Source organism: Parambassis ranga, chromosome 3, assembly GCF_900634625.1.
Source record: "Parambassis ranga chromosome 3, fParRan2.1, whole genome shotgun sequence".
Classification (NCBI taxonomy): Eukaryota; Metazoa; Chordata; class Actinopteri; family Ambassidae; genus Parambassis; species Parambassis ranga.
In genome coordinates, this window is record NC_041024.1 from 13,073,288 (window position 1) to 13,098,702 (window position 25,415).

At 40.1% G+C, this 25,415-nt stretch overlaps 1 protein-coding gene across 6 annotated transcripts in view; it reads right to left on the reverse strand.

The window, feature by feature from the left end:
- Window positions 1-2,597: 2,597 nt before the first annotated feature.
- The window catches only part of tcf12 (transcription factor 12), a 57,988-nt gene continuing 35,170 nt past the window's right edge, over window positions 2,598-25,415 (reverse strand). For 2 of the 6 annotated variants that reach the window (XM_028401612.1, XM_028401615.1), the window contains 12 exons: window positions 19,235-19,334; window positions 18,743-18,882; window positions 18,164-18,305; window positions 17,907-17,977; window positions 14,921-15,065; window positions 11,250-11,323; window positions 9,396-9,587; window positions 6,911-7,013; window positions 6,647-6,809; window positions 6,243-6,475; window positions 5,973-6,126; window positions 2,598-5,745 (listed from right to left, as the gene is read on the reverse strand). In XM_028401612.1, the coding sequence (XP_028257413.1) occupies window positions 5,984-6,126; window positions 6,243-6,475; window positions 6,647-6,809; window positions 6,911-7,013; window positions 9,396-9,587; window positions 11,250-11,323; window positions 14,921-15,065; window positions 17,907-17,977; window positions 18,164-18,305; window positions 18,743-18,882; window positions 19,235-19,334 (1,506 nt within the window). In that variant the 3' untranslated portion in view covers window positions 2,598-5,745; window positions 5,973-5,983. Of the gene's footprint in view, window positions 5,746-5,972; window positions 6,127-6,242; window positions 6,476-6,646; window positions 6,810-6,910; window positions 7,017-9,395; window positions 9,588-10,032; window positions 10,105-11,249; window positions 11,324-14,920; window positions 15,066-17,906; window positions 17,978-18,163; window positions 18,306-18,742; window positions 18,883-19,234; window positions 19,335-25,415 lie in introns of all 6 variants that reach the window. The other 4 variants (XM_028401614.1, XM_028401613.1, XM_028401610.1 and 1 more) reach the window with 4 other exon arrangements.

The following is a 25,415-nucleotide window of genomic DNA, read 5'->3' on the forward strand; positions in this document are numbered from 1 at the left end:
ATTTCACACCACGAACACCCCCCTGTGGACCCGAGGTCAGCTCGGACCGGCCCGGCTCGGTTCAGTTCAACAGGTCTTTTAATAAGATACAATAATTCAGTTAGTGATGGTGACAACCAGTTCTTTAACTTTAAATAGAGAGGTACTATATAGCTGTTTATAAATCATTTAATGCACTGCAAAAATATTTCAAGAACATTTTCAAAACTCTAAATGGGCGGAGAGTAACTTTGATTTAGTAGTTTTATAAATTATTTTGTAATATCTTCTCTACATAAAGTTGATGTAAGTTTTATTGTCTACTCTTTGCATAAATCCAATTTGCGTCTGCATGTCTTTAAAAACCGAGGGCGTCATCTAGTGGATAGTGCGCTGTCCTGAATGCGGTTAGTGAAAGAGAACTGCTGGAGCGCAGGCAGTGAACGCACCACCGCAGATAAATACAGTGATGCAGTGGGATGGTAGGAGTGTGGCACACGGCAGGTATGATGCTCAGCAGATGATGTTGTTACTGTGCGGAGAATGTTCTAAGATGAAGTTAAACCAAACGGACAGAAGATGAATGTGACACACACACACACACACACACACACAGCCATCAGTTACTCACCTGTTGCCAATTAACCTCATTAGATGTTGCACCAGGTGTTTTTAACAAACTTCCAGTCTTTTGTTGCAGCAGTCACAGATTTTTAAAGTTGTGGCTGCTGCATGTTGCAAGCATCACTTTCAAAATGAGGATGATTTTTTTCAAACAAATAAAATCTTGTTTATTTTATTAGCCACAGTACAATATGAGGCAATTTTACAAAACCATCCCAGGTACAGTGTAAACACTCCTATGTTTCTGGTTATTTAATAAATGATTCTACACTCATATCCAATAAGTATCATTTCAACATTTTTGTGTCACTGATTCAAGAATGGACAGATATGTTGGGAACTAGAGGTAGATTTTATATATATATATAGCCTTATAGCAGTCAACTACATTAAACTTGAGGCCCAGCGGCCCCTGGTCTTTGTAGTGGCCTGCTGTTTATATTTGTGTCCACAGAGACATGCAGCACTACAGCCTTTAATCTGAGCCACTGTGTTGGGTTACAGCAGCACACAATGGGAGCTCTGTTCTCCACTGAGATGCCACAGCTGGGACCCCTGAGCATGCTCAGTGCGTTCTCAGTCTTACCCAGATTATACAGTAAGAGGGACTGCAGGCTTTCCAGGAGCAATGCAGCCTGACACGTTTAAATATCAGTGATGTCAAGATGCACAGGTTTGATTTGATCTTTCTTTGAATGAGCCGAATGCTGGGCTACTGTGGCAGATATATTGTAAAAGGAACAAGAAATAACTGGATTTTCTGCCTGTGTTCAGTTGTTAAGTTGTCAGGTTGTCTCGATGCTACATTAGCATCGATAAAGGAAGCAGAGCTATTTCCCTGTGATGATAAATGGATTGGTCTCATCTTCATCAATCAAAGCTAACAGTATTTTGCTTTGTTTGGATTAATCAGTGCATATTTCACTAATAAAGTCTAAGATCTAAGATCAGACAGTGAGACACATTAGCAGAGAAGAAGCATGTTTGTGCAGCATCCTGAAAGCATCAGAGAGGCGGAGGATCTTACTGTCAGAGCAGCAGGAGCAGCAGGCTCCCTGGTCGAGTTTCAAGGATGCGAGCCAAGGACTTTCTGTCAGCTGGCCCAGCCAGCAGCCATGACAGGAAGTCAGCCTTCAAGACATGGTGGTCCCACTCCTACAGAAAACACGCACACCTCCGCAGCAGCAGCAGCACTCTCACATGCACTGTTTGTCCCTGCAAGGAATCCTGAAAGATGACATTTGTGATTTACGGAGCATCACTGAGCTTCAGACCACAGACAGAACAGCAGTCAGCACTTTTCCTCCGAGTGTCACCTCTGTTAGAAAACTGAAGTGGGATCAGACCTCTCAGGACGTGATGAGCGCTCACATGCTTACATCTGCATGGAGATAATCCTGTGCAGATGTACAGTATGGGTTCTCAAAGATTTACAGCACAGCAGTCCTCCAGGTTCCTAGAAGCACTTGTGGGATTCATTAGCTTCAGTCACAGTATAAGTAGCAGTGTGATAGTTCACAGAGCCACTTCCACCAAAACCATTAATTAAAATCTGTACTCCTTATAATGGTGGCAACAATTTCACTCACTCAATGTCAGTGTCTTGCTGACACAACATGGCAGTACTGTCTGAAGAAAGGAGGACCACAGCACATGTACAGTACGCTGCTATCACACTTTATTAAAAATAGAAACATATATTCATAGTACTTTTCATACAGACTACAATGGTCCACTGGTTTTATTCCAAAAAAGAGATACATACTATAAAACACCCATTTGGCCTAAATCCACTGTAGAAATGTCTCAAGAAACAAACAAAAACAATAAACAGGCCTAAATTAAGGTTCTTGTGTCTGAGCTCATCATCCTCTATTCTGTGTGCTTTCTTCTTCTTCTTTTTTTTTTACAAATTAAACTGTATGCAGAGGTGGAGATGTAAATATGGACAGAAAAGTGTGTTTGCTCTGTGAGAGAAATAAATGCACATACAATTGAGTTTAAAAAAAGATGGCACATTTATTGCAACATAAATGTTATATACATTGTGTTTTTCTGTTGAAAAAGACAGAAAATTAAAATTCTTGCTGCCGCCACTTTTTTAATGGTTTAGGTGTGCATCAACAATACCTTTGATTGGACAAAAGAACAAATCTTTTTATCAATCGACAACAAAGACTGTGGAATAAGATGGAGGCCATACTTTTAGGAATCTGGAGCTCGTAGGATGCGTTTACTAGATGACGAGCAGCAGTTCAGCCACGTTCTTGAGATGCCTTTTGTAAATTTCTTGTAATAATGGACAGGTTATGGTAAATAACCGTACATTTTACTATCTAATATAGTAAAATAAAGTAAGAAACTTTTGCTTTCAAAAATCTAGAAAGAGTAATATTTAGAATTCAAGAAATATTCTTACAGTATTATTGTATAAAAGACTAACTACAGTGAAAAATAAGCCAAATGTTTTTTTTTTCTTTTGATTTTCTTTTTTTCATATATTATACAAGGGAAAGCATCTGGGAATACAGCAAAGAAAGAGGAGCAAAGAAAAAAGGACAAACAGGAAATTAAAAAACAATGGAGAGAGCTGGAAGTGACATACATTACACCCTAAATCAAAGTCTGCCGACATGAATACAAGGTCATGAATACTGAAATAAAGAACAAGGCTGTATTCACTCAGAGAACACACAACTGTTTAGTTTCTTCTTCTCTAAAATTTGAGTTTGTTAAACCACACATCTTTAATGTAAACGCTTGCTGTGGCATCCCTAAATTCTAATTTAATTAAAGTCCCTTTATTGTACAGAATACTCGTTCTGAATGTGGCAGCCTTGTTTAAGGTGTTGATAATGATAGAGCACAATATACAAAGAACTTAATGGAATATAAAGCAAGTCTTAAGACCAAAGTCTTAACAAAAGGAGAAACGTAAAGCATGCACACAGATAGGGAAAACAAAAATAAAGCCATGACCGATGTCTTGAAATGTAAAAGAAAATCCTGCTTTTTGTTCAGTATTGTGCTACAGCTCAACAAAATCAATAAAATTGAGTCTGTCCCATCAGTGCAAGACTGAAGGTGGACTTTAAAACGCAGGAAGTCTAGAGAAAATGACTTGCTACAACACAAATAAGCATAACTAGATTTTTACTCAGAATAACTGCGCTTAAATTTTTTTTTGTCTTGAGATATTAGACAGAAAAAACTGATATGTTTATCAGGCCAGAAGAAAGTGTGGTCGTCGTTTTATTTTTATTTTTTTTAACTACATCTTCATTAAGCAATCTCTGATTAGCTGGTGGCAAAATAAAATAAAAGAAGCCACTTCTGTGCTGACGTCTGGGTGTAACTGTCAGGAGGCTAAACAAGAATCTGCAAAAACAGGTTACATTTAACACTACATGGCAAAGGAACCCGCGGGCAGTGATGTCCCCCTTTCCTTTAGTTAAGACACTAAACAAATGCAGGGAATGCTAGTTTGCTCTCTGTGTTTTCACTGCTCACTAAAAAAACACACACACACACACACACACACACAACTAAATCTGAGCTTTCAGTAAAACTACAGTTTGCCATCTGTTTGTCACCTTGTAGACAACGTTGATGCTAATGTAGCTGGGCCTGTTATTCTGCTGGTCAGTAGCACAGATCTAAACTACACAGGAAAAAAAAACATAGGTAGTTTTGGTTACACATGTGGCCAGAGGCAGAATGAATAAAATATAAATATAAATAATATATCCTCTCTTTTAAAACATGGGCCGCTTTAGTCTTTGAGGGATCATTTTCAGTTGGGTATAAATAATACTCTACACTGGCCAATAAATTAATCTCAATCATCTCAGTGCCCGCACCAACCAGGCGTAACATTATGACCACTGACCGGTGAAGTGAATAACACTGATTATCTCTTTATCGTGGCACATGGGTCAAGGAAGGAACAGTGGTGAACTGGCAAATGTCGCGGCTGGCCAAGGCTCATTAATGTGCATGTGGAGTGTGTGGTCCGATCCAACAGACAAGCGACTGTTGGTCAAATAGCTGAAGAAGGTAATGCTGGCTCTAATAGACAGTGCATTGCACATTGCTGTGTACAGGGCCGTATAGCCTCAGACCAGTCAGTGTGCCCATGCTGACCCCCTGGACCATGGAGCAATAGAAGAAGGAGGCCTGGCCTGATGAATCATGTTTTACATCTCGTGGATGGCTGGGTGTGCGTGTGTGCTGCTTACCTGGGGAACACATGGCACCGCGATGCACTATGGGAAGAAGGCGAACCAATGGAGGCAGTGTGATGCTTTAGGCAATGTTCTGCTGGGAAACCTTGTGTCCTTCCATTGATGTGGATGCCACTTTGACACATACCACCTACCTAAGCATTGTTGCAGACCATGTAATCCCTTTAATGGAAACAGTACACCCTTATGGCTGTGGCCTCTTTCAGCAGGATGTACCACAAAGAAACAATGGTTCAGGAATGGTTTGAGGAGCAAAACACCGAGTTAGAGGTGTTTGACTTGGCCTCCAAATTCCCCAGATCTCAATCTACCGTAATTGAGCAATAGTAGGAAGGTGGTCAGATGTTATGCCTGGTCGGTGTATGTTCCCTTTAATCTTGGTCTCGCCAAAGATATCGCAGGGAGGAGTGCTCAGTTTTAATGGTGACACCGGCAAACTATAGGTGAACTGAAAAGCCGCATGCTTCTCTTTGAATTTACCTAACTTTCCCTTTAAACATACACTTTATAGCTCAATAACATAATAAATAGGAAAAAAGAAACAGACAAACAAAAAACAATTGCTGTTACAATGCATTCGTCAATTCAGTTTAGGCACAATGCAATTTCCACATACGGATGGAGGAGATTGCGAAGTCTCTGATTGTTCAGAAGCAACACACTTCTTGCAGACAGTGATATGTGCTGAAGATTTTCTTTTCTTTGTGGGGAGAAATTTGCCGATGGAATCTGGTTCCAGGGAGCTGGACGCTTCTTCAATCTTAGGATTGGATTGTGTTAGTTTTGCTTCAAGTGGTCTGTCTCCTCCAATTGTTGTCACAAACTGTGAGTCCTGTCTGTCAATGGGAAGCAAGGTCACCAACTCAAACGGGACACAAATGATCTGCATCACTGTGATCTGGAGAGAGGAGAGGGGACAATATCAGAGCTGCACATGCACAACAGCATAAGGAGCCTCTCTCACTGGAGGTTAGCTAAATTATGATATGGTTGATTTTTTAAGTGTTTCACTGTTGCTGTTCTTTTATAACCACTAACAAAAAAATGAGTGTTTGAACATTTGTGGAAATATACAGGAGCACAAAGACAATGAACACCTATACAAAGGCAAAGAGATGAGGGTACCTGTCTCCTACTCAAAGGTGTCCCATGGGGTTGGATGTGTCGGTCAGGCCTGGATGGACTCCTGTGTGGCCTTGTTGGGAGTCACTAGAGCCCCCGGACACTTTTTCCTCCTCCCTTCTCTTAAGGCAGGCTGCTTTGGGGTTCAGATTGCGCTCTGCGAGTTAAAAAAAGCAGATATACTTATATATACATATATATATATAAAAAATATTATGTGAAAACTTTTTAAGAATATCAGTATTGATGTGATGCTGCATCTCAGACACTGACCTCTGACTTGCTGCTCCAAGCTCAGTATGACGGCCACAGCCTGATGGAGGATGAGCAGTTTTGTCTGGGGCTTCTCGCTTTTCAGGTGCAGCTGGCACATGCGACCCAGCTCCTTGAAGGCCTCGTTGATGTCTCGCACCCTCAGGCGCTCACGGGCGTTGTTGGCCATCCTCCTCTCACGCTCTCGTTCAGCCTTCTGCTCAGGATTCAAATCCTCTTCTTCAGTGATACTGCTGGAAAGTTATAAAAATCCAAGTTGTAAAAAATATGTACACCACAAAGTAGCAGCTTCTGCCTGACTGTAACTAAAAATTCACTATAAAAGAGAGAAATAAAAGGTGATATAACTACATGGCCAAACAGAAGTCAAAACTATGTTTTGTGTTTCTGTATAAATGTTCAACCTTGTGCGTTGGCCCCCTCTGGGAGTCTTCAGATCTCTCCTGTCGCTCTCGTCGTCTGACTTGTCGTTTCCAGAGAGACTGTCGTGCATATCGTCTTTGTCTGGTTTCTCCACTTTTAGCTCCAGGGTGGCAGGCACCTGCCCAGGCAGGCCTGAGGTTAGACCTGTTGTTAATGAGACCAGTGTAGCGGTAAGAGATCCATGTCCATCTAATGTTGTGAGTCACCTAAATGAGTTAAAGAAAAGACTGCAGGGGGCATCCGACCTCTGAATGTTTCCACTTGGTGGTTGAGTTCTGTGCTGGATGCGGAGTCGGCGCTGGGCAGGCCTCCGTGGCTGTTGTTCAGGCTGGCAGCGTCATCACCACACTGCTGCAACACAGACAGGAAGGACATGTGAGGAAAGGAAGCAGACACTCTCTGGAGACAGAGCAAGACGAGAGTGTTCATGAAAAGTACTCAGTAAAAGAATAAAGAGACATTTCCAGTAGATTTTGGTGAGTGTTGGCCCTTCCACAAACGTTTTTATGTGTCTACTATTAAATTCCTGCTTCTTGTGGCAGTATATATATACTCAAAAGAATGTAACAACATAAAAAGCAAGTCCATCCTTCACAACGCCTGGGAGAATTGTGACTGGCTTCACAACAGTAAAACAGAACGTATCATCAAAGGTATAAAACAAAATATAAGCAAATAAATACACCTGCATAACAATCATCTAAACCATTTATTTAAAGAAGCACACACAGTCTTTCCTTTAACTGTGTTTATGTTAAGTTTTGTGTCACTGCACAGACATTCTCAGGCACAGAAGTTCTCTGTGACCACAACTGAGGACATTTCTGTTTCCCATGTCTACAATAAGAAACCCCCTCTGTGTTCTGTTTCAAAAGATGTCAGGCTAAACCCTCTCCAGACTCTGACCATCCCCTTGTTATTTTGTCCACATTCATAACATAAAAATGGTAAACTCCCACCATGTTGTACCACAAAGTCCCTTCTTAGCCACATGTTCTCCAGCAATTCATTTTCATTTTGAGTACCAAGGAAAGGCAGAGAAATCGTCACTGAGGGTGGAGGGTATCTCCCCTTTTTCTTATGGAATGTGATCACCAGTCACTGTTGGCCTCTGTTAACCCCACTATTCTGAGATCCTCCCCTTCCTCAGCGTTACGCTAATCTTTGCTGTGCTCTCAACAGGTGTCCAAACAACTCTTTGTCTAGAGGAGGAGGAGGGAAGCCAGAGCTCTGGCAAGAAAAGAACGCTGCCATTTTCATGGCTGGGCCTGATTACCATACAGCTGAGGACCTCTATTTGGGTGGAGGCCGCGGGTTCAGACACACGTTTCCAACGATTCAGATTTCCTGGGTTGTTAAAAAGAAGTGATGAAAAGGGGTGGAAGGGGGTAGAGGGCGGGGTGTCAGCTAAAGTAAAAGGCCTGCGGCTGTGCCGTGCTGAGGCTGCTGAGCCCTGTCTGAAGGGACCTCTTCCCACACAGGAAGTACTGTGTTAGTGCAGACACAGTATGTTCTATCTCACAGTCGCAGTCGGTCAACATCACTGCCACAAGCCAGCTCTCTGTAACAAATACATCAAACTGAGCTCTTCTGACAACCACAGAGAAATTCTTGTTAAGGGACAAAACAAGCCGAGTGAAAACACCCACTAACAGAAAACACACTGCCTCCACACAGCCACAACCTTTAACTGCATTCACAATAACTTGATGCTTATTCTTCTGGTGAAGAATAAACACTATAGTATCCAAATGAATCATGAAATAAACATTTGTAATACAGTTAAACTAATCAAAGGCAAACGTGATTTTGTGTCAGCTGACATTTGGACAGAATTTAAATAACAAGCCATTACTTTTGATGATTTCTTTGATTTTTGAAATAACTCACTTTTCTGATATAAAAAACTTACATGTTTTTACTGATCTTGATGATCTTAAAATAAAAAAACACATTTTAGTGTAATAATTAATTACTTACTATGGTCAGATAAAAAAAACAAATAATAATCATTTTACTTTAGACTGAATTTGGAGGTTTTATCAAATTTAATGATAATCAGTGGAGGATACAGTATTTAATCTGTAGACCAGGTCACAACCATAATAAGTCTTCTGACCCTTTACCTATATAAAAAGTGATTCAGCGTTATTTTTTGTATGTTTTTTCATAGCGTGTGACCCAAATGATTTCCAAACACCTCTGGATTACAGTTGGACAAGCCGTCCCATTTTAATTTCCACTGCAGATGTGTTCAAATCTCTTGGCTCTTTAAAATGAAATACCTTGGATGGAGGATGGGTGAACAAATGATGATTTATACTGAGACCTGCATTCCCCCGTTTCTCAAGAGGCTTTGACTCTAAACTCTTTAACTCTAAAACTAGTGCAACACACAAACACGTCTCACACCAAAGAACAACTTGCACTCCGTTGTGCCTGTTTTTCTCATTTCTCTTTCACCCTTGTGTATACAGCCTCTCTCATGAGAAGGGTGAGCTTTAGGCCAGCCATTACACTTATGGAAAATATGTCAGTATAAATTCAACTGTTCATGTGTGGAAAATGTCAGGTTTGGGTTTTTTTAAACACATGGCAGCGCCCCTGTTTCAAGCAGGTGTCTAAACAGGCCTGTGTAAAGATTGAAAAATACCACAGAGGAAAATGCAGCAGAAACATGTTATACAGTAAGATGAAAACAATAAAAATCTGTTACTAAAGTGATCCTACCATCGCTGCAGTCCGACTTGGAACCAATGCAGAGGCAGGGAAGTTTGGTCCAATGGCTGTAATTGGCCCATTTTGTGCCTGTCCCAGCAGACTGTGTATGTCGCTGGGCAGACTGGCGGTGGAGCCCACTGCGTGGTTCCTCAGAACAAGGATTGCATCATCCAATCTGTCCAGACGATCCTCCATTCGAGACTGGGAGGACCAGAGGGATTGGGAAACGAAGGGGTTAGGGAGAGGGAGAAGGGAGGAAAAGAAGGACAGAGCAGCTTAGTATAAGCACATTAGGACAAAAATTGAAAACACTGATTGTATGGTGTGGACTGGGACAGAAAAACACATCTGAAACATAAGATAAAAAAAGGCAATTCAAATGCAAGATAACATGAGCCGTTTCAGCTTGAGTAGCAAAAGTCAAAGCATGCCCTCATTTTTTTTAACTAAATAAAAAAAAGTTTAAGATCTACTGTTCAACATCAAGCTGGAGTGGCTGAAAACTGAAAATGTAAATGACAATAAGGCTACAAATGCTTTTTACTATGAAGAATGCAGATGAACTTGGGGTGGGAAAAAATCAAATTAATGAATGCAAAAATGTATGGGACACATAAAGAGTAAAAAGTCTCCATGTGAAGAGTACCTCGCAGACATCCTTTAAGAAAGACATGGCATCCTGGAGATGCTCATGTAACTGTTGATGAACTCTGTTTTTCTGGCAAAGTCAAATAAGACAGAATTATGAATAAAGATCAGAATCTGTAAATACCACAAACACACTGGGGATAGAGATTGTTGTTATGAAGACATGCAGAGTAGAAGGGAAGGATTTGGGAGGAAGCACAGAGCTGCTGACCATTCACTTTGTAAGGATGGAAATGTTTTGTTGGCACATTTAAAAACTCTCACTACACTTCTCGTCTCACACTTCATGTTCACTACAAGGCACAGGGGTTTCTTTAAAAAAGGGATGATTTGTTTGTGCTGGACAATATTTATTTTATCCAGCTACTTTAAAACAATGATTGAGGATTTATCCCATGCTAATATAAAGTATTACTGGCAAACTAGATCGATCATTTTACTGCAAAAAATTCCTCAAATGGGTTCATCACTGTTTCCTTGAGCTCAGGGGACTTTCCACTGTTCAGCTACCAGGGAGCTGTGATCCATGCTTTTATTTCAACACACTCTGCTGAACATGTCGTAAGAATATATCATGAATGGGGTTTTCCAACACTGTGTGCCAATTGCATAATTTAATCATTAAAAAATGATGGAATCTTTTTAATTTAACTACTTGATCACTGGGCATGGCACTTTTTCCATTTGTTTGGTTTTTACAAAATGAAATACACATAAAACATACTGCACATACACACTTATTTTATGTCCAAAGGCTGGCATAAATAATAATAAACATTGTTTTTTGGTATTTTTGTATAATATTTATATGCATGATATAAATTCCCAGCAGAGAGCGTATAAATGCCATGTGTGCATCAGGTAGTGGGGCTGTATGAAATGTGATTCCTAGCTATGGTCACATGGCAGCGAAGGAATTCCAGAGAAGTGGTTCAGCAGACAGCTGCCACTGCCACACCAGCCCCCTTAATTAAACCCATCCCCCAACTGTCATCCCTACCCTGGCCCTCAGAGTGGAGGACAGATGGCAAACCCCAAGGGACAGGTATTGTTCAGTTTGGTTATCCCTCGGCACCCCCCTCCACTTTCCCCAGCAAAACATTTGCCAGACAGGAATCTCCCTGTAATGTTAGCTCAGTCCTTCATGGGTAGCTTATCTAAAGTGACCATCCATCATATCCTGCGCTGGAAGACGGAGGCGGATGGGGAGCTTACCAGTGAGTGAAGGGAGTTCTCGTAGTTCGGAGAGGAAGGAGTCTGTCCACCAGTGCGAGGCCACTGGTTGGTACCTGAGAAAAGAGAGAACGAGGGATGTGATGAAGGTCAATGTTAGCATTCCCCATGGGTTCAGTTTCAAATCAACATTGCTGCTTGCTGTGTCCTGCTGATCTAGGTACACCAATGCAAAAGAACTGACACACACTATAATATGGCATCATAACACACTGACATCCTGATTTTCTGGTTTCTTGTTGTTGGGATATTTTTATCTTTTAGGGCTCAACCACATCACTTCCTGATGGCTAGGCTGCATCCTGACATGTGAGCCAGCAGAGGGTTCAACTAACACCCACTTCCACCCTTAAATGTTCGCCATGAGAGGCTGGAGAACAATGTGAGGACAGAAAAATCATCGAACACTAGGTTTCTTTCACATTTACTTTTTCCAGGAAACTGTGAGTCTCTGCACACACATCACACTGTGGGTGTGTGATTGTGGGTGGCCGTTTTTTTGTCACATGGCCTTCAGCAGGATATTTGATAAAGAAAATATGTCAAGTTTTGGGTTCAATTAAGTCCAAATTCTTTCAGTACATTAACAATGCAGAGTGTCTCTGATATGAAACTTATCTGACTAGTGAGGTAGCTGCAGCACCGTCTTCTGTTCCCTTATGCTTTGTAGAGCAATTACATCTGGAAACATCTCAGTACAATAGTTTGTTTCATTTATACAAATTAGTTCAAAATCCCTTTGCTGTTTTCATTTTTAATTAAATCTAAAAATGTAGAAATTTAAGATCTCTGCATTTAAGATTACAATTTACCTTTGGCTGGAAGATGTTCATGTTGGATTGTGCATATTTATTTAAGCCAAAAAGTTAATCTAGAGGCCAGTACAGGAAGGCGAATCAAGCTGATTTGATCTGGTGTAAATTAGTGAAAAGGAAAAGGAATCCACATCTGCTCATCACATTTCCAGATCCAGTAAAACATTTCTTCCTTTCCTTTTTCTAAAGCACAGTGATCCAAGTAACCTGCCTGCCACGTGCAACAGAAAGCAATGCATTATACTACAATCAAATGACCTTAATGGACTTTGACAATAATGAACCATTCCAGGTTATTTACAGTATAGGGTGTCTGTGGCCTTTCCAGCTAAGAGCTCACAGTGCTCTTCTGGTGTCTATTATGGTGGATGGAGGCCAAACCCAGCCTAAAGCCTCGTAAATGGAGTGCAATGTTCCACAATTAACAAACAGACTTTGTTTCGATTCACACTTTGTGTTATATTAAAAAATCATCTTTCATCCTTAGCGCTAATGAAAAATACAACTTTTCCTTCATTTTAAAAGCTACAGAGTTAAATCTGTGAACAGACTGACGTCATGCTTTCACTTAGAATTGTTTAGTATTTGTTTCCAAACAAATCAGAATCTATGTGGTTGAAATGAATGCAAAATAATCCACTGCCCACTGCCCTCAGCACTGACAGAGAAAGACAGCAATTATTGTACATTTTTGACAGACACTAAAAAAAATCTCACCCCCTCTGAGCTCAAGAAAATGTTCAAAGTTTTCCATTAATTCATTCCACTGAAATGTCTAACAAAATTCCTGTGGTCTTCTGAACTTGAGTTTTCATGTTTCTTCACACACATATCCTTGGAAGTGGATGACTTTAATTAACATCTACCAAAAGTGACTTTGGAAGAGGAAATGAAAAAGTCTCTGTTCTGCCTCAGCTTTTCTCCCAGGTGAGTGAGACAGGAACTTCACATGAGCCTCTGCAGGCTGAAGCTGATGAAAAATTAGCCTGTTGTTCTGGTCCCAACGTGCACCGGAGAGGGCTAATTGAACAAGCCGCTCCTGAGTAATGTGCTGTATATTAGCGTAATCCTGGTGATGAATGGATTTTGCGACTAACATTAACAGTGAGCCAAATTTTAGGCCAAAATTCAAAGTATCGTTCTTTTTCTAACCCCAGAAGCATAATAAGGGTGGATAATTAGTGAAACAAAATCTTTTTAGTACAATCCCAGATGTATATTTTTGCATTAGTGTTTCTTCCATACAGTATGAATACCATTAATAAAAACTAAGACTTAACTGGTCACATTTTCTTGCAGTTTCTGTCTGTGCGGCTTTTTAACTCACATCTATTTTGAGTTTCTGAACTGGACTATGGATGCCACCAGGTGTGGCACGCTGTACTGTAAATAGGTCAAGAGAGCTGTCATAGCCTTCCTCATCAGCTGAGTCACAGCCACCTTTCTTCACCCACTGGCAAATAAACAGGGCCTTTTGCAGCCTGCTTTATCTGTGTGTGTATGTGTGTGTGTTAGGGGAACAGCTGTCCATGGGGCAGGGCAACAGCTGAGGATGAGGGGGGCATACGTAGAGACAGCTGTCGCCACTCCATTACCGCACATGACACAACTGCCCGCTGAAACAACACACTGGGCTTTCCCTTACTGTCTCCCCCTCATTCCCTTCCCATTACTTTCTCGCTTCTGTCAACACGTCTGACAGTCCATGTTCTTCTAACACACGTCGTTTTCTTCTGTACTTGAAAAACTTAATACACAAAGAATTCCTTGAGGTGCAACTAAATCAAGATTGGATGTACTGTATTTGATGCATGAAGTAATTACAATTCAAAGGGAGGCTGGTCAGTCAATCCTCAAACACCACACTGACACAAAAATTACTGACTACTACAAAGTATTTGTCTGGAAAGGCAGAATTATGTAACAATAAATCTGCCCCTAAAATAATGCAAAGACACTATTATAAGGCATGAATCTGGTTTTGCAAATATGAAAACCATTTGAACAATGGCAGTTCAAGACCCACTTCATAGATTTGCAGAAACCCTCTGTATTTTTATTTCTTCTGTCATTCCAGGGCTTGCCGAGAAATCCATTAAAACATAAGAACATAAGTAAAACAGAAATGTTATTCTGAAACAACTTTTTAGCTTGATCCAAATTTACCAACATGAACACAGACCACCCGAAAAAGCAGAGAACCAAACCAGTTTGGGATATCTTTCTATAATGATTAATGGTAGTGCTTTTTAAAGGAAATCACATTATGTTGTGGTCATATAAAGAAGATAGAAAGCAAAAGCTTCCATAAACTGATTTGAAAAGATCCATATACTGTTTCATGTTCATGCTAAAAAAATAATACTAGTTTCTACTATTTTCTTTCAGGAAGGATTCATGTAAAAAAATGGCATTAGCTGTCCGGGCTCAGATAAAGCACAGAGAATGAGCACCAAATGATAAAGCTACTCTAAAGCATTTAAGTATTAAACAAAGTTTAAGAAAAACTTTTCACAATTGACGCAGTAGACTTTAATTAATCCAACTAATGCAGCACGAAGTCAAAGTATTTTAATTAATTAAAATCACAGCTCTATTTTTTGTGCCGGTGTAATTCCTGACCTGAAAAGTCACATGGAAGGAGAAGGAGAGGAGACACTGACAGCAGAGAGGTTCATTCAAACAGAAATATATTTCTAAATGAAAAGGGAAAAATCACTGTCTGCCTCTGTTGGCTGTGGCTCTATATCTGTGAAAAAGAGTATTTTGTATTCTGTACCTGGTATTTAGTGTATATGATGTGTGTATGAGATTAAAATCCAAAGACTGGTGCTCTACCTGGCCTTCCAGACGGGGTGCCTGCAGCAGTCACCACGGTACCTGCTGAGGCAGCACCTGCTGTGGCTGTCAGGGGTGAAGGAGAACCCACAGGTGTTGACGGATTGGATGGAAAGCTACTGCTAGTGTGGTCAGGAGAGTAAATCTGCAGAGAGAGAGATAGTGGCATTTATCATTAGAGCAGCTTAAAGTATAAAATATAAAGAGCAAGTTTTTTCATATTGTTTCTTACAGCTGTTACTGTCCCTTAAGCCAAAACTGTCTCATCAATTACAGCTGCTTTACAACCAGGGATGTCATAAAAATGCTCAGAGCACACACACGAGCCATTAACAGTCATCTGTGCTCAGTCTTAAACAGATGAATCGTAAACAATATTCACTTTGATGTCTCATGTTAGTAAAGATTAGGACTAAAATACAAACATATAAGCTCTACTTTTTACAGTATCCATTTTATTAAATGCTGGGCATTCAAATAACTAAAAATCTTAGGCAATGTAAAACCCCTTTGTGTGTTTAGAGCTAGAGTACATTGCTTTTATCATGTTTTAATAAACATAAATTACATTTAGAAGAAGTGTACATCAATTATGCCTCAACACTGATGAGTTACCACAATAAAGAGGAAGGTCTAACTCCCTCCAGGCTCAGTCCACATATGACAAGTCCTTATCTCACCTAATATGCTTTAAAATCTTTGCTGTTCGTCTCTGAGAGTGTATGTAATCTTCCCTAAAGTTAGACACAAACACTTCTGAAGTCCTGAAACAAACTAGTAAAAAAAAACTTCCCATTTTACAGCAGCTGTTTGTTTTGTGCATGTACAAGCTCTCTGGTTATTATTCCACTGTGACTTCAAGAAGTGCAGACGCCCAACCTGGAAACCCCGTTAAGCCAACAAACAGAAAATCTCAGGGGCCACATTTCACCATGTAGCCACAGATTACACCGTGAACCATACATCAAAATCAAGTCATGCTCAAGCACTGTTGTTTATTTTTGCATCTTTCTAAACTTTGTAGTATATGAAGAGGACAACTAGGGCACACGCCTTAAGTTTCCCACATGATGCCACAAATTAGAGTACACTCAGCAAACTGGTACAATAAAGGACAAACCACAGTAGTCTGGTTGTGTGTGTGCATTCTCTAATAGGTGACTGAGGTCACCGAGCCCTTGGATGACATGTCAATCACAAGGGTACGAGGAGATTACATCTTCAGAACTTCCACTGGGATTTCATTTGTTTAAACAAATGCTGGATTAAAGCACAAACACATCCCTGATTTTTTTTCCCGCTTAATAAGAGGATATGTGTGCCATAATGGAACATGTCTCAGAGAAGTCAGGGTATTACAAGTGGATCCTGACTAATTAGCAGAGGAAAAAAACACAGATCCACAGAGATTTCGCCTCCAAGTTGGGATCAACTTCTGTGGGGATGATAGAATGCACTCATTATTAATAATCTCCTTATTCAATCTTGATCTCAGGGCTTTAGTTTTTCAATCAACTTGCAGTATCAGGATAGGGGTTTCAGTGAAGTGTGTCACTGAGTGAGGAGAAGAAGGCTCGACCATTGTCCAAAGGGAGGAATGACTGGTTTATACTTATCTACACTCTCAGCTCAGCATTTCCACTTTCAGACATGCAATTCACCCAAAAACTGAGGAGGATCAATAGTGTGGTTACCATGGTCACGCAAACCAATAGACTTCAAAACCGAAACATTTTTTTTTATTTTCTCAACGGCAAGCTGCTTATAACCGTGACTTCTGACCCAACAATATATGACTTTCTATTCTCTTCGCTCACTAGCTACTAATGCCGTATTCAAAGTGAAACATGGCTCATTTTACTGGAATAAATGAAGCTCCGCCTCATCATCAGTTACGCTCCCGCAGGCGGCATGGGGCCAATAAGCACGGCCAATTTAAAAGGGCGCAGAACAAAGGCCCTACAAAGGGGGGCCCATGGAGTTGTGCCACAGCAGTTATAAACTCCCCTGTGCCCCCGATCCGTCCACCCACCCCCACCCTGGTCCAACCGTGTCCATTTCACTCCAGCTTTGTCATGCTAATAGAATTGAGTCTGCAAATATAAAGGACTTAATTTGTTATTACCATCCCTGAACTCTCATATTTTGGATTCACACTAGTAAGATATATTCTTCTAAAAGGAATATATCTAAATGTAAATAAATGTAGCTTTATATAATACCACATAAGTTAATGACACATTATGTATATGTGTAAATGGGGCAATTTGAATGACTTAATAAGAATCAAAGTCTTAAAATTAGTTAGTTACTGAGACATTGTGTCATTAAAATTATGTCCAAGCACATTAACTATTTAATACCTGGAATTTGTTTGGGTCACTCAAAACTCACAGGAACAGGTCACAGAACAGTAGAAATGATGCAATGTTCATCATGATGTTAAGTAAGCTTAAGTATCACTGGCTGAGTGGTGCTGCTTACGAAGATATCCATTGCTGTTTTTCCAAACTGATGTGTAATCCACTGGCTTTAGGAGCATTTTTAATGTACAGTTGCCTTTCTTGAATACTCTTAGTTTAAGCCCACAATTATCCAGGCTTAGGCCAAAAAACAAATACAAACATGTCCTCAGGGCTTTTTTAATCAGCAGGCAGTATAGCATTTAATTCCCTGCATGATTACTGAGGTCACCTTCTTTGGAGACAAAAACGGACCATTATTCTTTTTCTATTTGCAGAAATAATTTGATCGGGTGGCTGCACAGAAGTAACAGAGTTTCACACCCTGCCAAGATGTTTCATTGCAGCTGACTGAAAGCCACATTGATGCAGCCCAGAAATAACAATGCAATACTGATAGAGAATACATTTTTCATCATAAAATACAATTGATTCCAAATCCAAATCTTGTGTAGGTGTGTAGGTGTGTAGGTGTAGGTAGATGATGATCTATACTTAAAGGTAAAACCTGTGGTTTCACTCACCGAGGCTAAAGCCTTGCCCAGTGCATCTCCAGTCTGTGAGCTTCCAGTGGCTGTCCCCCGATTTGCAGCAGCTAAAAAAAAGGGAAGCTTTGTAATAACAAACTCAGATGAATGAAGAGTGGTCACGCTGCACAAAGCAGCTGTCCAACTGTATGACTCACTGCATTTACAGGATGGATGTTCAGCTATGATTACATTGGTCACCAGTGAATCAGTCATTCTGAGCAGGTAGTTGAACTGTTAACACAAGAACGTACCCATGACACCATCGGCAGAGTTGACGGTTGTGGTGTGCGCTGCAGTGACGAATGGTGAAGTGCTGGTGTTGCTCCTGTGAAAACTGGACATGGGAGGAAGACTGGCATTGATGTCTGGAGAGACTGAGTGTGCAGGGTAATTCTGAAAGATAAAAGGCAGAAAAACATCAACATAAATGTGCAGCTTATTCATTCTATAGTTTATAACTCTTGACATCTCCCAGACTATGATGGAGTCAAAGTTACTGGGAGGGGGGGTGGCAGAGATAAAGAAGATGCAGGCAGCGTCTGTTCTCTGTGATGCTCTGCCAGCTGAAGCAGGCAAGCAGACAAGACCAGATCAAACACTGACACAAAGAGGGTCAGCAGTGCCTTCACTGATGATAACCAGACAACAACTTAAGACGCACACATCCACTCCCAACGTAGAAGATGTGCTATGGAGGGCAGGGCCGTACGTGCTGTATGTTCTGAATAATACATAGCAGATCTCTTACACAAAAGTGTTAAAACACAGAACACTAATTGTTCACTTATTTATAAGCCTAAGTGTCACTGTCACTGAGTGGTGTTGCTTACCAAACGGTCATGCGAATGCAGGTTGCTGTAGTTTCCTGACTGGGTCATGTGAGATGAAGATCCTGCAAGCATTGCCCCATAGCCAGGCTGACTGATCCCATTGGATGAATTCCACGGGTCAGATGAACTGTGGGTACCATCTAAAAGTAAATAAGTCTTTTTAGTATTTAACTAATTAGAACTGAGAGATACAATATGTTTAGATACAGTACCAGAAAGGAAGCTAACCTCACAACTTTGGGTTGTAAAATGAGTACATTTTACTTTTTTTTTCCTCTCCTGGGACTGAAACATGATTCTTTTTCTGAACACAGCTGAGATAACACAAAAGCTAAAACCAAGTAGTCCTTCTATAGAAAGACTGAGCTAAAATTTCACGTAACAAAATACTCAAAAAATCAAGAGAATTTTGACGATTAAATATGAATATTGTTTTGAAACCTTTGAAATGAGATATTGTTCAAAAGTGGAGAAAACCTGCTTTGAACTCACCAAAGAAAGTGCTTGCAAACATACTGCTGGAGGGTTTAGGAGAAGAGTAAGAAGGGGAATCCCTGTTGAACTCTTCTGAGTTTGGAGATGGTGCGTACACCTGTAGGAGAACAAAGCATTGTGGGATTTATTCATCTGAATATATCTAAGTTTAGAATAGCTACACATGACTAACAAACAGCAAGCTTCATTGCCTCAGACCATGTGGAATCTCACAGTATAAACAAAGCACAATTACATTTAAGAATGTGGGTTGTATATAAGCAGTATGTGATCTCACACGGAGAAGTAAAAAACACTTCAGATACAGCCTTAAAACCACAAACAGACACACACTTTGATGACTAGCAAGCAATCAAGCTCATGAAGGGAGCAGTGGATTATTAGGAGTATTTGCATTTCAGATCAACTCAGTCTCTAATGGAAGTATAATGATACCCGCTTACATGCATAGACTAAATGCCTAACAAATTAGAGCATTCCCAGAGAGGCAGAAATCAAATAAATGACAGGAAAACAGCTCGCTTTGCTTTCTTTATATTTGTACCTGCAAGCTGGCAGTGGAAAGAAGAGGCACAATGGGTATGCTGTTGTACAGCTGTGAGTGAATGCCAAGGAAGGCGGTAGGATCAAACAGACTGAAGGCCAAACACCAGAGATGTGGTCTCTGACTTCATCCACTCCAGATGGAGGGAGCAAGGGTGAGGGAGAAAGACAGAGCACAAGGGAGGGGAAGGAGGGAGAAAAGGTTTGGACAAAATCTCCCTCCCACAGACAGGCCTGGATGACCCCACCGTCGTGTAACACTAATCAGAGCCAGACTTGCCAGCTAGATTCCACCTGCACATTCACAGCTTGTGTCCCCCAAGTCTGCAAGATAAATCCTCCCTTTAATGGCCTCATTTCACACTCAGATGTTGACAGCTCACTCCTCAAAATTGGTTTCCAATGCTTGAGGAAGTTATGACAACCACAAAGGTTGTTTACTTAAATTGCTGATGGAAAATAGGAATCACAACCAAAGTATAGACGCTGGCTCACACATGTGAATGTAATATTCACTGAATGCAACTCAAGTGCGACTCAGTGCCGTTGGGCTCTGCTGAGTGAGCAGGACTCCAGCGTGTTGTTGTCTGGGTGTGTAATTAAAGTGCTCTGGGTGGGGTGGATCTCTCATGGGTCTTCTGGCTTACACATGTGACCAGGGTTGATAGTAGTTCCGTGGAGAGCTCAGGTTAGCCTCACACAGGAGACTAGGCTTTGTCTTTTGCCTCTGTCAGACGCTCAATGGGCAGCATATGGCAGTGGATAATGCTAATTGTCCTTTTTACCCTGGGCTAACCAGTCAAAGCATTAATAAACCATCCCAAACACCGGGTGCCTCATTCCGCCAGCCTATGGAAGAGAGGGCCCGCCTGGGTTTCCTTTTACAAGGCCATTAATTAAAAGCCGTCACTCACACAGATCAGCACACCAACACAGACCGACACCGGTTATTTGAGCTGCAGCCGGTGCTTAAGTAAAATTAACTGTAACAGTCAATACCAAGTTCAAAGCATTTATTAATTTAAAGGAGAAGAAATGGTGGAAATAAATGTAGGACAATAATAATTTAGCTATTTTCCTTTAACATGAGTGATAATTTTACCTCTTAATTAATAATAATTAGCTTTGAAGATTTACTTATATTGAGTTAGTTTGCTTTGCCTCTTAACAGCACTCTGCCTTAACTGAGCTGATATATCCTGCACGCTGCCCACACGTCTCCATACAAGTGGTACCTGCCTTTGAAGTTCATGCCACAACGATCAAAATATCAAATGTTAAAACACAATCTGTCAACCACCACAAAGGACGTAACATAATGAGAGGAAGGGAAAGAATATTAAAAAAGTAAGGGAAAAAACAGGCTAATGGCCAGAAAGCTCAAAGAGAAGAGTTCAAACACACTCCTCATGGCGTGTCCTGTTTTTGTACGGTATGTCATTACTTGGAATCGAACCATGTCTCTAGGGCATTTTGTTTCAAGTCCAAACCTTACTCACTTTTGAGGCTTAGTATGCATGAAAGATACAATGCCTCTTTAGACCAATACTTACTTAGTTTAGCCTGCTTAGAGTGCGTGTGAGTGAAATACCTGCCAATGTTTTTTGAAAAATAAAAAGGCTCAGTATTTTTTTAGCAACTTCTCTAACATGATAAAGTTAATTTGACAATTTGCAGGGGCTGTGGGAGCAGCAGATTAGTGAGTACATTTTCAAAAGCCAATTTATACACAAAGAACTGGGATATAAATAGCTAAATGCTCTTACACAAAAAAACAAATTAATAATTTAGATATAGCTTTAAAATAATTAAACAATTAGCCAAAGGGGCGCAGCTGGTAAGCATGGATTTTCTATTATTTCATCTGTAATCTGCTGTCAATCCTAGAACATCTTACAAGTGAAGTCAAAACATATAAACAGTAAAATCTTAATCCAAGTGCTCAATCTGACGGCAGAGCCTTTAAAAACTGAGCAACCACACTCCAATATATTAGCTTCCTGTCGTTAATGCCACAAACATTCAGTTTTGGCATCAAAACAACCTCAGTAACCGTTCACAATATATGTGACATATACATACAGTGTATGGTAGGTTAACACACACAAATAAAACATGCCTACATGCCCTTGAACATGCAGCCAGGCCTGCATACTTGAGTGCAGCAGTACCAACACATGTGCACATTTGGGTGGGTGGGTAGGGGGGCTGCAGGGATTAGCTTCGAGAAAGCATGATATGACCTGTTGCGTTACAAAAACAACAGGCGGGTCACTTTGAAAACATGTGTCTTAACCCTTTTTGAATCTACAGGTAATTGTATGTGCAGGACAGGTGTTCTGTGAGGTATAAAATAATCATGAAAATGTTTTTTAGCATCCGCACTTGCTCATTTTTTTAGTTTTTCTCTAACAAGCAATGGAAGAAAGATCAGTGAGCTGCTCCATCTGTACTGGTACCATGCCACCAGCTCACAAGCCAATGGCCCACTGTGAATTCTCCCAGTGTTCCAGATGGTGAGCCTGCTATGAAACTCTGCATTATATGAAATTAATATGGATCAAGTTAGTGCAACAAAAAGTGAGCACCATCTTTCTTTTTACTTAAAAAAAAAGACCTAAAGCTGATGCTGGTTGTTTAACAAGTGCTTTTGATCATAACGTTTGCCTGTTATGTCCACATGCTATCAATTTTCTCCCCATCACCAACTGTAACACACACACAACACAAGCCTGTTAATACTTAATATGAAAAAGATCAAAGTCATCTTTTGTGCTGAGGGAAAAAGGGAAATGCTGTAATAGGTTATGAGGAAAGTTGAAACACAAGCCTGGGCAAGATGACCTTTTCAAAACAATACCATAAAAACACTACTCTGTTTATTTTTTCGTCAAATGCATGTGCCCTTTACATAGCAGCAAAAATAGCAGAGCCACAGACAGGTGGAAATCTGCCTGTGTAATTTACTTATGACAGGATCATTACTTAAGGATTATTGAAATGCAATACAGAGGCATTGTCAGAGTGTGTGCTCGTGCACATTCTCACGCCTTTCGGATGTGATTTTTTTTATTTTTGCCCAACACAGATTCAACACCAATATTTACATCTAGAGGTTACTCAAAACAACTCTGAAAACTCAGTCCACAGCTCCTTCCACTCCAAGTGCAGCAAAGCACACAGACACACAATTAGCCATGTATTGACTAAAAAAAGTACTCACAAATATCAAAGAGGTCATTACAGAGAAGTTCAGAAATCACATTAGGCTCCCTGTGGCGTCAAGAATGCCAAAGTGATTAAAAACAGATGGAATAAGAGCAACACTGGTGCTTGGAGCTCAATCTGCAAACAGGAAAGTCTAACCTCAACAGGCTGCCTCTTTCCCTTAACCCTCATGCATTGTTCGCAAACACTACCCTAATGTGTTGTTCGGGGACAAAAACGTCCCCTAACTTTAACGGTTTTAAAAATATATTAGATAAATATTTTTTTGAAATTTTTTTGCATAGACCTTTTAATTAACTTCAGTTCTAATCAACAGTAGTGAAAAAATCATTTTCCCCCAGGATTTTAACCCTTTAATCACCAATTTTATGAGGGGTGGTGCTGAAAATTGAAAAAAAAAAACACAAAATGGCTCATTTTTAATAGAAAAGGTGAATGTGGACTGGATTCTTTTGAACCTTTATTACAGTCTTGGTCATGTCAAACATCAGTAAAAAAATTGACTTGATTGCATTATTAGTTTTTGCACAGCACTGGATTTTCTTTTTTTCTCCCTAATGTGTTGTTCGGGGACAAAAACGTCCCCTAACTTTAACGGTTTTAAAAATATATTAGATAAATATATTTTTGAATTTTTTTTGCATAGACCTTTTCATTAACTTCAGTTCTAATCAACAGTAGTGAAAAAATCATTTTCCCCCAGGATTTTAACCCTTTAATCACCAATTTTATAAGGGGTGGTGCTGAAGATTGAAAAAAAAACACACAAAATGGCTCATTTTTAATAGAAAAGGTGAATGTGGACTGGATTCTTTTGAACCTTTATTACAGTCTTGGTCATGTCAAACATCAGTAAAAAAATTGACTTGATTGCATTATTAGTTTTTGCACAGCACTGGATTTTCTTTTTTTCTCCCTAATGTGTTGTTCGGGGACAAAAACGTCCCCTAACTTTAACGGTTTTAAAAATATATTAGATAAATATTTTTTTGAAATTTTTTTTGCATAGACCTTTTAATTAACTTCAGTTCTAATCAACAGTAGTGAAAAAATCATTTTCCCCCAGGATTTTAACCCTTTAATCACCAATTTTATAAGGGGTGGTGCTGAAAATTGAAAAAAAAAACACACAAAATGGCTCATTTTTAATAGAAAAGGTGAATGTGGACTGGATTCTTTTGAACCTTTATTACAGTCTTGGTCATGTCAAACATCAGTAAAAAAATTGACTTTATTGCATTATTAGTTTTTGCACAGCACTGGATTTTCTTTTTTTCTCCCATTTTGTCCCATAGACTTACATTATAAACACACTTTTTTTGACTGCACAGCCATGGCACTACATAATCATGCATTCTTGATTGTTGGTGGTTTACCCTGTTGGTAGGAGGTAAAATTTGTGATTTTTACAGTTAACAACTTAATTACCATATTAACCCTTTACCTGCAGGCCTGTGCTCATGTAGTGTAGTTTCTGGCTTGTATATGGAGTTATAGGGAGTATTTTAGCACATAATTGTGTGTCTACACACTGTGTGTGTATGTTAGAGAGGAAGAGAGCCATTTGCACACTGATCTTGTTGTCTGTGAGTACACACAACCACAGAGTCTTCATAGTAAACAAAAACAAAGAAAGTGTTGCTATGCACGTGTGGCCCTTTGATGTCTACAGGTGCAGACTAAACAAAACAAAAAGGCAAGTGGTCTTACATGTGACCTTGTGGTCATTTGATGGTGAGAAGAGCAGAAAGCAACATGAAGAGAGGATTCACTTGTGCACAATCTCTGGAAATGATTGTGCAGCCTGGCTCTATGAAGGGCCAGGCTGTGAAGCTGTGAAGGCTGCACAAGTAGATCCGTCACTTGTTCACAAGCGAATCCTTCATTCGTTCACAAGTGAATCCTTCACTCATGCACAGGTGAATCCTCTCTTCATGCTGCTTGCTGCTCTTGTCACCATTAAATGACCAGGAGGATGCATGCAAGTCCACTAGTGTTTTTGTTTTGTTTAGTCTGAACCTCTCAGCATCAAAGGGCCCGGCACTTACTTTTAGGGCTGCAACAAATTTACTTTACTTTACTTTACTAAACTACTTTTAATACTAATTTTAGTAGGGGACTAAACTGTAGATTAGATTTGGTTAGTCAATGATTATTTATTATGTTATCAAGTTATCTATCTATGGTGTCTATTTAGTAACATGCACATGTACGTATGGTCGTGTGGAGCGCAACACACCATGGAAAAGGGGCACTTAGACCTCACTTAGACTAATTCAGTGATCTCAACTGAGACACTAACCTAAAAGTAAAGTCACTCTACTGGAGGACGTGTTTTCCGAAAGCTAAAAAAAAAAAAAAAACAGCTATTTTACCCATCCACAACTTCAGACGCCAGAACTCCTGG